Source organism: Vipera ursinii, assembly GCF_947247035.1.
Source record: "Vipera ursinii genome assembly, chromosome: 3".
NCBI classification, from domain to species: Eukaryota; Metazoa; Chordata; class Lepidosauria; order Squamata; family Viperidae; genus Vipera; species Vipera ursinii.
The window spans coordinates 69,283,178-69,300,868 of record NC_139516.1 but is presented as its reverse complement, the minus strand read 5'-3'; the positions used below and the strand labels follow the sequence as shown (position 1 = coordinate 69,300,868).

The following is a 17,691-nucleotide window of genomic DNA, read 5'->3' as shown; positions in this document are numbered from 1 at the left end:
TAAATTATCAAGTGGGAATAGAAGGCATAACTATGGAACAGATATCCAGATAGAAAAGAAGCAGAAATTCATAGGAAAAAAACCTATTCATTCTTTATTATTAATGCAATTCAGACCAGATCAGTTTCAATCGAACACACAAGGAGTTGAAATGCCAAAAATGGTCAGTTTATGCTATCTGACTGCTAGACCTTCCTTCAAGATGCTTCACAGAGGGTTACTTTACCCTATAGTCAAATGAAAATCAAAATATAGCAGTCTTGGGTTCTCAAAACACCCCAAAGCAGGATAATATTGATTACATCAGACTAAGAAAATGAATGATTTAGAGAAACATTTTTTTTAAAAAAAAATAGTACAGATTAATCAGAATTCACAAATATGGTATTTATTTATATGTGGACAGGAGCTGCACAAATGAATCCAATTAGACATTCCTTTATTACTGCAGCTGGCTCTGTAAGAGGACATAATTTCTTCTTTTTTTTTTCTTAAAGTGTAAAAGAAAAAGGCAATACCAAAGTCATCTTACCATGTATGTGCCACTGTGAAACGTCGACGTTGTCGGATGCTTTTATTCACCAGCAACTTTCTGAAAAAACATGGAGAGTTCCTCGGAGAGCTGCGGGGGGATATTTTCGGAGAAGTGGTTCTGTTCCCGGACACTCTGGGCAGCTCAAGTTCTAAATGCATTTGTTCTTTGAAAGTCTTTATATAAACATCAGTCTCTGGAGCAGCAAGTTCCCTAGAAGAATCTTTTGCTGTCATAGCTTGGAGATTATGTTAGCTCTCACCATACAGAAAACACAACAATAGCACAGCCCGAATACATTGCTGGGGATTCAAATGCTGATAAATCGACGAGCTCTGTGCTGATCGTTCATCGCATGCAGATCTGAATGAAAAGGCTGCCTAAAGAAATGGCAGCATAATCGAAGAATGGATAAATCAATCCTGTCAGAAAAGAGCTTTATCAGGCTTGGCTTTGCCTCTGAAAATGCACCAAAGTGCTTTCTCTTTCAGCAGCCTCCTTGTGGATGTGGGTTGTCTTCAAGCTACATGGTGTGACACTCACTGAATTCATTCAGCAGCATATGCAGCTCATGAAAAATTCATAAGGACTCCCCGTAAGTCCTTTGCCAGATAATGTTCGGATTAAAATACCTAATCAACAGAAATAGAGCATTGCGATGTTGTTTCTCCCCGATCCCTGAAAAATGACTGTTGCCCTTCCTATTATCAGACCTAATTGAAAATGGTTAGTTGATATTCAGCTTGTTTTGTTTGAAAGGTTTTTCATTCAGAATTATCTGTTCACGGCTCAGATTGCAACTGCTCCTCCTACAACATGCTGATTGGTTCAAATTATTTTGACAACTGGGTGCTAGCCCTTCCGTATACATTAAAACAGCACAACATTTTATCAATCTGACAGCTTCAGAACAGATTGTATGCAAGACACCAGTTTTATAATCGCTGAACCAATACAAAGGTATCATAAGAATGTGAAATAAGGATAATCATCTAAAGACTTGCCATGAATTTATGGCAAATTAAAATATGTCTGACACCAACAATTAAAAAAGCTTTACTAATCCTGTATTTCCTGAAAACTTTTAAGACCATAAGGGAAGTGTCAATGCTAGGGTGAAAACCAAGAGTAGTAAGGCAGGCAGGCAGAAAGCACTTAAACACATTTAAGAATTAAACGATTGCTAACATCTTGCAAAGAAACAACATAACGCTTCTGAAATCAAGCAGAAAAATTCAAAGCTTTATAATCGGCAATGCAAAGAGATGGTGAGTTAGTGCTCGATTTACTCTCATGAGTCTTAAATCCAGGCTTTTTAATTGAAATAGGAATATAGTTTTATCTAGTATTTCATTTTGGACCTTACATCTTGGATACCCATCGGCAAATTTCAGCCCTATCATCTAGCTGTGGCAGTTTACAGTTATGGGAATTCCCGCTCCTCTTTAAAGTCCTACGTAGCATGGGATCGGGTTATTTGTGGAACTTGGGACGTCTGCTTTTCCCACCAGATTGGCTAGGATAGGCATGCTCCAGCTCTCTTTCCTTAAATATTTCCATCCCTTTTGCACTGCAGGATGTGAAAGAATGTAGTAGGCTGGATTACCAGGAAGGGGGTGTATGTGTGCATTCCAGAGAAATAAGAGGCAGCTTAGTCCAGATATTTTGTGTGAGAGAAAGATGGTGAAGACAGTTCCTCCCTAATAGTTCTCAGAATAGATCAATGCAGATAGTAGAGTGCTTAGTCTGGCAAAATTCTGTCTACAGGTGTGGAAACAATAAAGAACTCAGCCTAGAAGTATCATTCTTGGGGTTTGGGCCCCTGTCTATGGAATATCCTCCCTCTGAGATCCAGCAGGTGCCTTTTCACTTTCTGGAAAACAAAAGAGCTGGTTTTTCCCATATTGGATTAGTATGAAGTTCAAGTGGGAGGAGAATGTTGTGGGCTCTACGGGGAAAAATGGATTATGGCACCAGGTTGTTCTCTTTATTTTGTTTTACTGTTTACACCTAAGTGTTTGGTTATGGGCTACCATGGTTTTGGTTTTTAAGATGGATGGCCATGTAAAGGTTTTAAATGAATAAACAAATGCTTCCCTTCTGGATTTATATCTCAGTAAGAACAGAGACATCAGTGAGCACGAGAATATAGCTAGTGTTAGGTTTTGACTAAGAGTGGAGAAGTTCTGATTATATTGGAAAGAAATATGAGTGGTAGGTCTTAAATAAAAAATCCCATAGTCCCAGTTCAAACACATAGGTTCTATGGTGTCTCATATGTAAATAACTTTAAAAAATATTTTATTTTTTAAAATGTATTAAATATGTTAATTTATTATAATTATTATATTTTTAAAATGTGTTTGCTTAAAATATAAATGCAGGGAAAGAATATGCAAATGGAAATTTTTTTAAAAAGTATAAGTCTGTAAAAACTGTTAAATCTTGAATCACAGAGTAACACTGTTGCCATAACATTAATAGTTTATAATCAGAGAGCCAGTGGTGTGTAATAATTATGGGGTTGGACCAACTCCTGGAGTTGAACTAAGAGACCCAGGTTCAAGTCTAACTCAGCCATCAAGATTCGTTAGGTAACTGGGAGCTAGTCTTTCTTTTACTCTCAAATCAACATATTGCACAATGTTGTTGTTTTAGAGGGGAAAAAACGGCAAGAAGGAGCAATGTACGTGTGTCATCTTGCTCTCCTGAACTAAGGGGGGGGGGGAAGATACTCATTTAACAAATAAATAAACATCAATCCACGGTTTTAAATCTGAGATGCCACTTTCCCTGTAAAAAAGTAAAAGCTCCCACATGCTCTACAAGCACTTGATTATGTGCCATCAAGTTGTTTTCAATCCTTAGCAACAGCACAGATAGCTTTTCTACAATGTTCTGTTCCTAACTTGGTCTTTTGGGTCTTCCAACAATGCACTCATTGCCACTGAAATTGGGTATATCTACCTTGTTGCTGGTCTTCCTCTTCTGCTCTGTTCTTCCACTTTTCCCAGCATTAGAGCCCTTTCCAAGACTTAGGTCACTACATAATTCGAGCCTGCACTACAATTGCAGTTCTTCATATATTAATTGATACCAAAATTGGAGTATATAATTTGAAAGCACGTTCATGTCTCTAAACTGTCTTGATCTCTGTAACACATTGACAAACAAACGGATATTACATTGAAATAGGATGATGATTGGATAAGTTCATATCTAATGTATATTTCATGTTCCCTTCATCATTTTCCAATATAACAAAAGTGACAACCATTTTCCAACATCCTCTGAAGTATCTAATAAATGTGGAAAAAGAACATTTTGTTGAATGAATCTCATTTTATCAAGAAAGTACTGAATATATTTTAAAGCCCTTAATGTTGCATTTTAATATGGTGTATCACCATTATTTATTCCAAAGTTAATCCAAATAATTAATATTCATCCTAACAATGCTTTTAATTGCCATTTAAAAAAAGTTGCACATTTGAAAAAGCCTAAAAGATATTTCAGTGCTGAGAATGATTTAGAAAGTTTAGATATTGCTAATGCATCTGGACAAAATTGTGAAATCAGAAGGTACTTAATGGACTGTTGTCATTAAAGTGGATTAAGTGCTATGTGTGACACTTTTAGACTATTCAGATTCCTCTTGCAATAACTCAGAAACGTGATCAGTAATCAGCTGATCTGTCTTGACACAATTAGCCCATATGTTCCTATATATCTCACTCTTCCATAAAAACCCCTCACATATTTCACACTGAATTTATCCCAAAGTATAAATTTAAAATATAAAGGTGAATATTCTAATTTTATCCCCAAATCTTTTAAATGCGTCTCTATCAAATATTCCATAGGCTGATGTCACAGGTGTCTAACAGCAATTTTTTAAAATTTTGTCTATAATTGTTTTGGGAGTTCATTGCTTGAATTTCATAGAGAAATAGAAGTTAAAATGTACATATGCATATATCTATGGGATGTATACGTTTCACATACAAAGCAAAAAGTTCAGAAAGTTAACAATAGCACTATCACATGGTGACTGATTTAACAGATACAATTGGTTTATCTTCAGATTATATAAATCTTACATGTCAGATAAAATAAACCTTGAGTTTTAATCTTCCCATAATTTTTAAAAAAATATTTTGTCAATCTGCTAGAAATATTTCAAAGATATTAACATGGGAATTCATGGGTACTTATATGCATCTTGAACTAATATTCATTTCCATATTTATCTTTTGCCATAAGCTAATTGGTGTTTCTATTTATTCAATACCACTTTGAAATATTTACTACTATATTTTTCCTTTGGATTAAATATTCCAAGATACTTAAAAGATTTCAAATACCAAACGAACTCCCCAGTTTAATTTATTATTTTATTTATTTATTTTATTTATTCAATTTATATACCGCCCTTCTCCCGTAGGACTCAGGGCGGTTCACAAGGTATTTTAAAAAACAGATACAACAATTTAAAAAATCTTAAAATCAATTAAAAGAATTATATTAACCTTGCAATAAAACCCCAGTTAAAAACAGTTAAAATCCCAATTAATATGCTCAGACCAGGCTAGAGAGCTCAAAGAGCCAGGTCTTCAGGTCCCGGTGGAATGAACGAAGGTCAGGGGCAATCCTAAGCTCTACAGGCAGCTGATTCCAAAGGGCAGGCGCACCCACAGGGAAGGCCCTCCCCCTGGGTATTGTCTGCCGGCAATCTTTTACTGGCGGTACCCTGAGAAGACCCTCCCTGTGGGAACGCACAGGACGAAGGGAGCTTGATGCCGGCAGCAGGTGTTCCCTCAGATATCCCGGACCCAAGCCATTTAGGGCTTTATAGGTCATCACCAGCACCTTGAATCTCACCCGGAGGGCAACCGGAAGCCAATGCAGTTCGCGGAGTAGAGGTGTTACATGGGAGTATCGGGAAACCCCCATCACTACCCACGCGGCTGCATTCTGCACCAGCTGAAGCCTCCAGGTGGTCCCCAAGGGCAGCCCCATGTAGAGAGCATTGCAGTAGTCCAACCGGGAGGTCACGAGCGCATGAGTGACTGTGCGCAGGGCATCTCGGTCCAGGTAGGGCCGCAAATGGCGCACCAGGCAAACCTGGGTAAAGGCCCCCCTGGTCACGGCTCCTATATGGTCTTCAAAACTGAGCCGTGAGTCCAGGAGGATGCCCAGGTTGCGAGCCCTATCGACGGGGGGGTAACACCTCACCCCCCATCATTAAAGGTGGAATAGACTGGTTAACCCAAGATGCCGTTATGCACAGCCACTCAGTCTTGGCAGGATTGAGACGAAGTCTGTTTATCTTCATCCAGACCTGGACCGCCTCCAGGCAACGGGACATCACGGCGAGGGCATTACTGGGTTGGTTCGGGGTGGGAAGAAAAAGTTGGGTATCATCAGCGTACTGATGATACCCCACCCCGAAACCACAAATGAACTCGCCCAGCGGCTTCATATAGATGTTGAACAGGAGGGGAGAGAGAACCGACCCAAGGGACTCCACAAACGAGAGGCCTCGGGGCAGACCTCTGCCCTTCCGTCAACACCGATTGTGAACAGCCCAGGAGATAGGAGAACCACTGCAAAACAGTGCCTCCCACTCCCAACCCCCTGAGACGCCACAATAGGATACCATGGTCGATGGTATCAAAAGCTGCTGAGAGATCTAATAGGACTAGGACAGAGGAGCAATCCCTGTCCCGAGCCCGCTAGAGATCATTCACCAGTGTGACCAATGCCGTCTCCGTGCTGTACCCGGGCCTGAAACCCGATTGGTACGGGTCCAGATAATCAGTTTCCTCCAGGAACAGAGGAAGCTGATGCGCCACCACGCTCTCAACAACCTTCGCCAAAAAGCGAAGGTTGGAGACAAGACAGTTGTTTAAAACCTCTGGGTCCAGGGCAGGCTTCTTGAGAAGGGGCCTCACCACAGCCTCCTTCAAAGCAGCGGGGAAGACACCCTCACTCAAAGAGGCAGATATTACTGCCTGGAACCAGCTTCGTGTCTCCTCCTGAGCCGCATAAATCAGCCAAGAGGGACACGGGTCCAATAAACAGGTGGTGGAACTCAGCCTCCCCATAATCCTGTCCACATCATCAGGGGAAACAGGATCGAACTCAGTCCAGATAACATGCTCAAGACCGTCCGATTCCTCCACATCCGACTCTGGCAGTTAGAGTCCAAACCGGCCCGGATCTGAGCGATTTTGTCCATCAGATGATAACTAAACTCCTCGGCCCGCCCCTGCAAGGGCTCCTCTCTCACCTCCTGATTAAGGAGGGAGCGAGTCACCCTAAACAGGGCGGCTGGGCGATTATCTGCAGACGCAGATAATAGATATTTATAAATACATTAAAGTCTCTATTAACCATATGAGGCTTATTCTAATTAACAGCTACCTAACAGTACCACACAGTGGTATTTTATCAATATATTTTGGCATAGAATATTCATAATTACTTATATGTCATAATATTTCAGCATACAATGACAACTTAAATTCAGCACCACCTGAATTTTATGTCCATAATGCCTTTTTATTCTCTGAATGTTCCTGTATTAAACATAAAATGAAATAAAAAAAATATTCGGTAAGACATCTTGATAAATGTGGAAGTAATTCCATTTGTACAAAGGCTGACAAGAGAATGTGAATAGCACATTTTAATCCAATTAATAAAGAAACAAATAAATCCATATTCAGCCAAAACCTTCTCCATGAATTTGAACTGTACTGTATCAAAGACTCTTTCCACAAAATCACTTCTGTTGATTCGTTTTTCTGAATATATATATTTAACATCCTTAGCTCTGAACTGGATGGCACTACCCCAGACAAACGTCGTCTGCAACTTGTGGGGGGGGGGGTTTCCTTCTGGACTCACAACACCTACTTGAAGAGCAGGTGGCAGTTGTGGCTAGGAGACCCTTTGCACATCTTTGGGTTGTGCACCAGTTGCAGCCTCTTCTGGATCAGGAGTCCCTGTGCTCCATCAATCTGGATTACTATAATGCACTCTACATTGTACCTTGTAGAGTGGGGCTATCTTGAAGAGCATTCAGAAGCTACAATCAGTGCAGTGTGCAGTGGCTGGGCAGGTTGTGGAACATCTTGTCCCCCGAGGTGAGATTGGCTCCCATTCTCCTGACCTTCCATCAGGGCCTGAAGACCTGGCTCTGCCAGTTGGCTTGGAGTCCCAATGGGGGTGTATTTACACAGGAGGTAGTGGATGGATCAATAACAGAGTTCGCCTCTCCCTGATACATTCTTCTTCCTCCTTCCCCATCTTTTAGTCATAATCTGTATTTTTATTCTGATTAGATATATATTTTAATGAGTTTCTTGCTTTTAATGTTGTAAGCCACCCAGAGTCACCTCGTGGTAAGATGGGAGCAAACACATTTAATAAAGAAATGATAAAATAAAAAAAATAAAATGCCAATTACTAACCTAACATAACCCAAGACTTTTTCTTCTTTTGTAAAACCAGATTGCACAGGATGGAATCACAAAGGCAATATTTTCTCTAGCTTATGTGCTGTCAAAATCTTGGCATCGACACTGAGAAAGAAATTAGGTGACAAACTTGCACAATCAGCAGAAAGTGTGCCAGCCTTCAAAATATGTAAGATATATGCTTATTTTTATTCCTAAGGTATTGGAGGCTTTGAATGATGCTTTTCTAAATAAATACAGCAGCACTAAAAATTAACTTGAAAACAACACTTTTGAAAAAAAAAATGTTTTTAAAATAAAAGTATGTCCAGTTCCCGTGATTTAACCTTCAGACAACTTTACCTGGATGATTAACAATCTTCATCAACATTTTCCTAAATAAAGTTTTTCCAGCTATCTTTAATCAGATTTCCAATACTATAGAAATAAAAACACAACATTCATTTATTTATTTGCTTCCTTATGTTCATACTTACAGGGTCCTGTGTAAATATATTGATAACATACTGCAAAGAAGTAAACTAAACAAGCTTAGTTTAAAAAACAATACCACAGTTGTTCCAGAAGAGCCCAGTATGCTGTGGATACCAACAGCAGCTAGCTTAAAATACACCAAGTTCTTTGGTTATCTTCTAGACTTTAGGAGCCTGGAAGGAATAAATTAAACCAATAGATGAAAAGGCATAAAAATGTATTGTGTGATTCCTATTTTTTTTCTTTTTACAACTCTTTAATCCCTTTATTTCCGGCTAGAGTTGGGGCAACTGAGCATTAACTATCCAGATACCTTCCTGACGCCTACATGGAGTTTGCAACAAATATTTGCTCTTTGAGCCCTGATAGAGAAACATCTGCCGATGCCTAGAATTGAACTCTCAACTTTCCAAGTGGGAGGTGAGAGGCTTCACTTCTAAGCAACCATGCCACTCTTGTGTGCATCCTAATATGTTTCGTATAATAGAGAAGACAAATGTATATCAATTTTTGTATGAACTTTAAAAGGAAAATTAATCAGCCATACACCATGCAGCTTTCAAGCATATATATGCGCTATCGGGGAACAACTTAGCTTACGTATTTTGAGAGACATCTCAGTGTTTTCTAGATGTATGTCGAATGCATTCCTGTCTCTGGAAACAAGGATGATGTCTTAAGAGGTGCAAGGTTGAAGTCACACACGGGCTAGCCGCTAGGGACATTTCCCCTTCTGGCAGAGACAAACCTGTCTTAATCAGATTCAGATTCTTTTTCCTTTCTAGACTTTTGTTGGCACTGGTATTTCAAAATTATATCTCAGCCCGGGGAAGTGGGGGGGGGGGAACCACAGAAAGATTTTTTTCCCCAAAAGTGTAATTTTTCAAGTCAGTTTTGTAGTGTTGCTGGGATTTGATAGAAGAAAACCAAAAATCAAACACTGAGTATTTGATATTGAAAGAATCCTGCCATAATCCATAGGTACTGCAAATTGGAATACTCAATTTTTGCAAGGTATTTGTGAAATCCAACTTGCATGTTGTATCCAAGAACTTTCTCCGTGGCTCAATTTAATATTCCACATCGCCTATTTAATTTGCTACCCTGAGTCACCCAGAATCCTTGGGAATTGGATAGCATACAAGTTTAATAAATTATGGCTGGTCACATAATCAGCCAATATTTAGACTGTATATGACGTTTTTGTTTAACTTTGAATCCTTCCCAAGGACCTAGGATAGGCAGATAATATTGTTCAATATTAAAGGTGTCATCACAGGATGTAAACTGTTCCCAGTAAAGTTGCCTTTTGCAATTGACTGATAGTGATTTTGTCAATCACTGGTGATGTTCAGGTGAGGCTCCAGAAGTTTTGGAACTGCATCCAAGGAGCCTCTTTGCTATTGGTGCTATCTTTGCTTTCTTTCAGTCATTCTAATTGCAGGTCTTTATATTTTGCTAAGTTCACCTGTTTTTCTCTTCTGTTATCTCCAGCCATAGCAATGTCCACTATCCAGACTTTTTTAAATTTTTCTTATCCACAATTATTGTCTGGGCGGAGGATGAAAAAAGCCCTCCTGTACCTGAGTTTCACTTACAGTATAAAGATTTGTAACATTTTTATGCTGCCATTGTCACTCAGATCATTCTTTTGCAAGTAAAACTGCTGCTTTTTAAAAAAAAATCATAACATGCCTCATTAATTAAATATTGAATCAGTTTCATTGGTTTCCAAAACCAAGTAAAGGTGCGTACAGTCTTATACATAATGATACATAAAACCTTGCACATTTTAAATATTTTATCAATATTTTTATGTTTATTGCTGGGTGGGAAGGAAGTCAAAATCTTCCTTGCCACTCAATCTTCCCTTGTTCCAACCTCACAGCCATTTCCAGGGCAAAAGATGAGAAACTGCACTAAGACAAAAGGTAACAAACTTGACAATGAGGTCAACATTGGCCAAAGGCAGCAGCCCCTTCAGGTAAACTTCCTTTCAGGGTGCTAGAGATTTCACCCATTTATAAACAAAGATCTTTTCCTCCATGAGAATGTCATTTCTATCTATAATGCTAATTGAGCAGGAAATAAGCAGAACTCTTCAGCAGGGTACTATGATGTTAGCTAGTTGGGTAGTGAGCCTTGGTGGAGCAGTGGGCAAATGCCTCCTAAAGTAACACCAGCTGCCTGCAATTAGTGCAGGTTCGCATCCCACCAGGCTCAAGGTTGACTCAGCCTTCCATCCTTCCGAGGTAGGTAAAATGAGGACCCAGATTGTTGGGGGCAATAAGCTGACTTTGTAATAATGCCGCTTGGGTGTGTGTGTGAAAGCCCTAATAAGCAGGCATATACATAGAATGAAGGCTACTGCTAAGCTTGTAAGCCGCCCTGAGTCTTCGGAGAAGGGCGGGATATAAATGGAATTAAAATAAATAAATAAATAAAATAAAGCTATGTACAGGACTTTCTACTCCTGAATAGTTTGCATTGGATTCTTAGGTCATTAATGTAGCACTTTTTATGGATATATTGACATCACCAATCGCTGCATCTTTCTCTGTGGCAGCTTGGGTTTTATGGATTTGAAGCAGCAGCCATCCTTAATACAATTTACAAGGGGGTTCAAAACATATTTATTTTCACTGGCCTTTTAATACGAGTGCTTACCTTTTACAGTTTGTATCAGTTACATTTTATTGTTTTACTGCTCTCTGCAAGCCACCCAAAGCTATTAAGGAGAATGACAGGCATATAATTTTTTTTGAAATAATCAAAATATTGTTGCCTTTATTGGTCTAAAAGTGGCATTTGATTCAATTCACAGAGATAGGGTTTGGGTAGAAGCGAAATGTTCTGTATCGGTTTAAGTGCAATATTTTGAATTACAAAACTGCATAATAATATTTCAGTGCCAGTCCTATCTACCTCAGGTGTCTCTCTGCAACAATTCGTAGCATTCTTTATTTTGAACATTTACATTAACTGTGTAACTGAAGCTATTAAAAATAATGAAAAATAATGAATTTCATCCCCGGAAGCCAGCAAGCATCCCCGTTTCAAGTCTTCTTTATGTTATGTATCTAATCTTTCCACCAAGCAAATAGGCTAATGGTGGAGCCTCCAAATCTTTGCCTTTGTCTATGAAGTGGTAAAACTCTGCATCAATCATTTCAAGACAAAAGTAGTAATTTTTACTAAAATGCTTAGTAGCTGTAATTATCATGTGGAAATAAATTAGAACATAAAATAAATAAAGCCTTCAAAATATCTCAGAATTATTTTTCATTTTTATGCTGCTTGGAAGAAACAAATAAGAAATGTCACTTATTGGGCCCCGAGGACTGCTCTGCATTTTGCTGGCAGCAATCATAAGCTCATAGCTATACACATTTTTAAAGCTAAGGCTAAGCATTTACAAAGATTCAAATTGGGATCCCCATATCAAAATAACTTACCTTATGTCCGGCCAGAACTTGAAAATAACATCCAACGTAGCACAGTATTTGAACAAAATGATCCAGTTAAGATCTGCATATGTGGGACTGATTGGGGTAGACTGTAAGGGCGACTCCGAAATATAATGTTTCCATATTTTATCTATATCTTAAATTTGCATTTTATTACTATTTTAACTTAAATTGTATTTTAATTTCATTTTAAATTGTATTTTATCAAATTCCATTTTGGATTGCTTTTATCTAGTTTTGGTGATGGTTTGTTGCTGGAACTTTGTACTTTGATATGGCCCAAGGGCTAATCAATAAAAGTTGTTTACAAAGATTCAAGACTCCTTGAAATGGTCAAATTCCAATAATTTAAAGCTTTGCTCTGAGTACTCCGGAGTGTGTCCAACATTTTATCATGCTTATAATCTGGACTAGTTTCTCTAAAGCACGGGTGTCAAACTCACCGTGTCATGTGTCGTGTCGCAATGAATGATTTTTTTTGCATTGGCGGAGCTGGCTGGGCATGGCCTCCATATGTTTGACACCCTTGCTTTAAAGGCTCAGATGAAGCTTTTCCACTTCAAATTCTGACCAAAATTCATCTTCAGTGAGAGGCATATGGCCTTCTTCACCTTCTTGCACAGTTTGCAGCCACTATGAAGAAAAGGCACTGAACAAAACCCCAGATACTGGGGTCATCCAGTCCAATATTTAATCCCACTTGGACATGTAAGAGAAATTTTGTAACAGAAGCAATATGTCTTTGACACTGATTTCCAGAAAGACTGTAGTAAAATCTCTCCCTATTGTAGAGCTATAAAATTGGAAGTTCTTTCATTCCAGCTATTATTGAACACCCACACATGCCCCACTTCTCCCTGCTTCAGTGTCTTCCCATCTATTCCAGTGAAAGGAGATATCACAACATCCCTATACAACATTGATTAAAACCCTACCCAATGGGGAAACTGATTCTGTCATGCATGTCTTGTTGTGCTGTTCATACTACCATGCTTAGAGTGTAGGTTTAATAGCTTCTTTGCTACAGAATTACCTTGGTTAGTTTTAATGGAATGGGAGCAACTAAGAAGGTTAAAGGCCTGGAGACAAAAACATATTATTATTTTTATTATTATTATTTATTAAATTTTTATACCGCCCTTCTCCCGAAGGACTCAGGGCGGTGTACAGGGCAATAAATATCAAAATGTAAATACAAAAATTAAAAAAGAGTTAAAAAGAATTAAATAATTATGCCCAATATAATACAATAATAAAAGTATGTTAAAACTAAATCCAACCCCAAACCCATCAGACCAGGCCAGATTGTTCAAATAAATAAGTTTTTAAATCGCGCCAGAAGGAGCGAAGGTCGGGAGCCATCCGGAGTTCAACCGGCAAGTGGTTCCACAGGTCTGGCGCGCCTACAGAGAATGTCCTCCCCCTGGGGGCCACCAATCGACATTTTCTGATCGGAGGCACCCTGAGGAGGCCCACTCTGTGGGAGCGCACTGGACGGAGGGAAGTTGATGCCGGCAGCAGGTGCTGCCGTAGGTAATCCGGACCCATGCCATGTAGGGCTTTGTAGGTCATAACCAGCACCTTGAAGAATGATTACAAGAATTGGGTATGGCTAGTCTAGGGGAAAGAAGGACTAAGGATGACATGATAGCCTATGCCTTTTTTATTGTTTTTGCCCCCTCGCAGAGTAGAGAGGTACCCTAAACAAGCTATCTCTTCTTGAACTGCTTTTCTCCATGGTACAAGGCTTTCCTAAAAAGAGCTGAAATCTGTAACCTTAATTAGAATCTTCCTACCAGCTGAGGCTGAAACTTGAAACTGAACAGATCTTACATTGAAGGCTTTAATTCAGTTGTAAATGTGTGCATTGATAAGAAAATGATTTATTATTACTATTACCATTATATTTGTGACTAACAAGGTAGCCACTAAACCAGGGGTGTCGAACTGCCGGCCCGCAGGCCGGTTTCATCATACCGAAGCTGCGCCCACCCCATTGTCGGCAATGCAAAAAGAGTTGCAATACGTTATGATATGTCACATGATGTGGCGAGTCTGACACGAGTCTGCATATTGACAGTTAGTTTTTTACTTACTTAAAACAAACTACCGTATTTTCCGGTGTATAAGACGACCCGGCGTATAAGACGACCCCCTACTTTTAAGAAGATTTTGAAGGTTTTGTCTTATACGCCGGAAAATACTTACATGCCCTGCCCGTCGCAGAGGAGGCGAAGGCCCGACTGGCCCCGCCGGCCCTCCCGCTGCTCCCGCGCTTCTGCCAGCCCCCGCGGCGCAGCGTTTCCCAGGCGGCAGGCAGCGCCGGAGGGCAGCCGCCACCCCGCCACGGCCAGCGCCCCTTCTGCATCCCCCCCAGGCCTTGAACTTCTCCCATTGGGCGCAGGGCGGGGCAGCTCCACCCGCAGCCTCTTTTTTAGAACTCGTGCGCTTCCCTCTCACTGTCGGCCGAGGCGTGCTCGGCCCGGGCTCCCGGTCCCTCTTCCCGGCCGGCTTCTCGCCCTGCCCCTCATGGAGATGGACTGGGCGTGCAGCCTCTCGGTGTGGCTGCTTTTCCTGGGCGCAAATTCGTGTTGGCACGGCTGAAGACGCGTGCTTGCAAAGATATAGCGCCGTGGCCTTTTCCCACGCAAAAAGAAGCCAGGGCACGCCTGGCAACTTAAGAGGCGCTTGGACGAGGAGTTTAGAAAGGGGAAAGAGAGGGCGTGCGCGTGTGCACCCTGCTGCCTATTTTTGCAGCCTCGTTTCAAAATGGGGGTGGGGGAGAAATAGGATGGGCTCAACGGTGCGCTGATTGCAAGCCGCCCTCGAAGGACGCGCATCCCGAGAAGAACCGACTGCAACAGCAAGGGCGTGCGTAGACACACGAGCGAGCACCGGCACGTTGGCAGAGCGATCTGCGCGGCCACTGTGCGCGCAACCTGTTACCTTCGGGTTTGTGGCTGCTTTTCCTGGGCAGCCTGGCGGTGCGGCTCCTGCGCTCAGACCTGTTGCTGAGCCGGCGGCTGCTGCTGCGCATGGGGCTGCTGGCCGTTTTGCCGCTGCCCCTCAGCGCCGCGCTCACGGCGGCTGCCTGCTAGCTCTGCTTCTCCCGTCTTCGGCGGCTCTCACTCCTAGTTGCAGCGCATTGGAGTAAGCGCCGGCAGAGGCTGCTCTTCGGTCACCCGCCGGGAAACTTGCCAAACCGGGAGAGCAATTGCCGCACCCACGCCCCGCCTGGGACACCGTGCCTGCCTGCCTTTTAAAGTGCCCACCCGGCATCCCTCTGGCCAAGGCAAAGGCGGCTGATGAGGACACCGACCTCACTCCACGGGCGGCGGGAAGAGCTGCCACGTCTGGGGACTCCTCCTCCTCCTCCTCCTTCCCCCCTCCCGCCGCCCTCTCACCTCACGAAACGGCCTCTTAGTCCGGTGCGCAGCTCCGATCCTGGCCACCAGGCTGGCTCGTCTCCGACACAGCACTGCCCGGCGGAAGCGCATCCCCACGGGGGGGAGAGCGGTGCTGGTGACAGGTGAGTCCGGCGGGCGCAAGGCCCTCCCCTCGGGCCAAGAGCCAACGGGCAGCGCCGCCTTCGCATGGGGAGAGCCGCCCGACGCTCCCGCCCAGCCGTGTCCCGGAGCCGCGCCGGAGTTAGCTCAGTTGCACGAGGCGGCCCAACTTTGCAAGAACGGGGACACTCGACTGATTTGTTTTTTTTCCGGCGTATAAGACGACCCGGCATATAAGACGATCCCCCAACTTTTGAGAAGATTTTCAGGGTTTAAAAAGTCGTCTTATACGCCGGAAAATACGGTAATGTAGTATTAATTATACTATACTAACATTATTAACTGTTATTTTTTTTCAAAAGCAGGCTTGGCTATAATTAAAGGAGATGTACTAAAACATGTATAGGATTTAAGAAAAAATAGTAAAATAATACAAAGGGACCCTTTAGGTTACTAGCCCCAATGCCTCACAACATATAGCAATCTAAATACAGGTGAGAACTTATCAGATAGACGATTATTTTGATTTTTCAGATTATTTGAAAGATGCTTTTCCCCATCTGTCAGAATATCTACAGGAGGATCAAAACATCAAGACCACAGCTGTGAAGCCCAATTTGTTTATGTCCTTTATCCATGTAAAATGGGGGTGTCAAACTTGCAACGTCACATGATGTGTCACGACGTAACATGACTTTTTTTGCCATTGCCTGAAATGGGGTGGGCACAGTTTCGGTACGATGTATCCAGCCCGTGGGCCAGCAGTTTAACACCCCTGATGTAAAAGGTTTTTGGTGGTGCAGTCATGACTAGTATCTTGACTTTTTTTTTGACACTTGCCCCTGAGATACCTCTGTCCTCTTTTCTCAAAATTACACTCACTGTTCTTTCCATGTTTCTTTTTCTGACTTAAGTTTCTAGTCTTCTGGTTATTATTCTTGCCATTCTCTGAACCGGTTCCACTTTGTCCGAATCCCATTTGGACACAATATTCAAGGTCAAAACTGAATAGAAGTAATACTTTATATTATTTTAAAACTATACTTTCTATGTAGCTTGTTGGAACCATGTCACCTGCTGTCTTATATTTAGTTTCTACTCAACTATGATGTCACTACCTTTACTACAAATAGAATTGTGAAGCCAGGTATCCCCCATTCTGTACCTCTGCATTTGATTTCTGTTCTCTAAGTAGAGGATTTTGCATTTATTAAATTTAATTCTTTTATTTTAATAACAACAAAATTTGATGAGTGGCTTAAATCCTATTGGCCTTTATCTTTACCATAATTATTACTAAATGCAAAATTTAACATTATACACTGGATCCTCTCAGCCTGAGCCTCCTTATGCTCTATCCATTTCCCCCAAGCTTCTGCCTGAAGTATATAAAAGGTCTTCAAGACGACAAATTGTCTGCTAATTCCTCAACAGAGGAAATTACAGGGAGTGCAGAATTATTAGGCAAATGAGTATTTTGACCACATCATCCTCTTTATGCATGTTGTCTTACTCCAAGCTGTATAGGCTCGAAAGCCTACTACCAATTAAGCATATTAGGTGATGTGCATCTCTGTAATGAGAAGGGGTGTGGTCTAATGACATCAACACCCTGTATCAGGTGTGCATAATTATTAGGCAACTTCCTTTCCTTTGGCAAAATGGGTCAAAAGAAGGACTTGACAGGCTCAGAAAAGTCAAAAATAGTGAGATATCTTGCAGAGGGATGCAGCACTCTTAAAATTGCAAAGCTTCTGAAGCATGATCATCGAACAATCAAGCGTTTCATTCAAAATAGTCAACAGGGTCGCAAGAAGCGTGTGGAGAAACCAAGGCGCAAAATAACTGCCCATGAACTGAGAAAAGTCAAGCGTGCAGCTGCCAAGATGCCACTTGCCACCAGTTTGGCCATATTTCAGAGCTGCAACATCACTGGAGTGCCCAAAAGCACAAGGTGTGCAATACTCAGAGACATGGCCAAGGTAAGAAAGGCTGAAAGACGACCACCACTGAACAAGACACACAAGCTGAAACGTCAAGACTGGGCCAAGAAATATCTCAAGACTGATTTTTCTAAGGTTTTATGGACTGATGAAATGAGAGTGAGTCTTGATGGGCCAGATGGATGGGCCCGTGGCTGGATTGGTAAAGGGCAGAGAGCTCCAGTCCGACTCAGACGCCAGCAAGGTGGAGGTGGAGTACTGGTTTGGGCTGGTATCATCAAAGAT

The 17,691-nt window shown here is 41.5% G+C and overlaps 1 protein-coding gene across 2 annotated transcripts in view; it reads right to left on the bottom strand.

The window, feature by feature from the left end:
- PDE4B (phosphodiesterase 4B) overlaps positions 1–17,691 on the bottom strand; it is a gene marked incomplete at its 5' end in the record, with an annotated part of 229,830 nt that overhangs the window by 171,951 nt on the left and 40,188 nt on the right. Inside the window, one exon of one of the 2 annotated variants that reach the window (XM_083361118.1) lies at positions 533–768. The exons of the other annotated variant lie outside the window; for it this stretch is intronic. Coding sequence (XP_083217244.1) covers positions 533–768 — 236 coding nt within the window. Of the gene's footprint in view, positions 1–532; positions 769–17,691 lie in introns of those variants that run through there. 2 annotated transcript variants of the gene reach the window in all.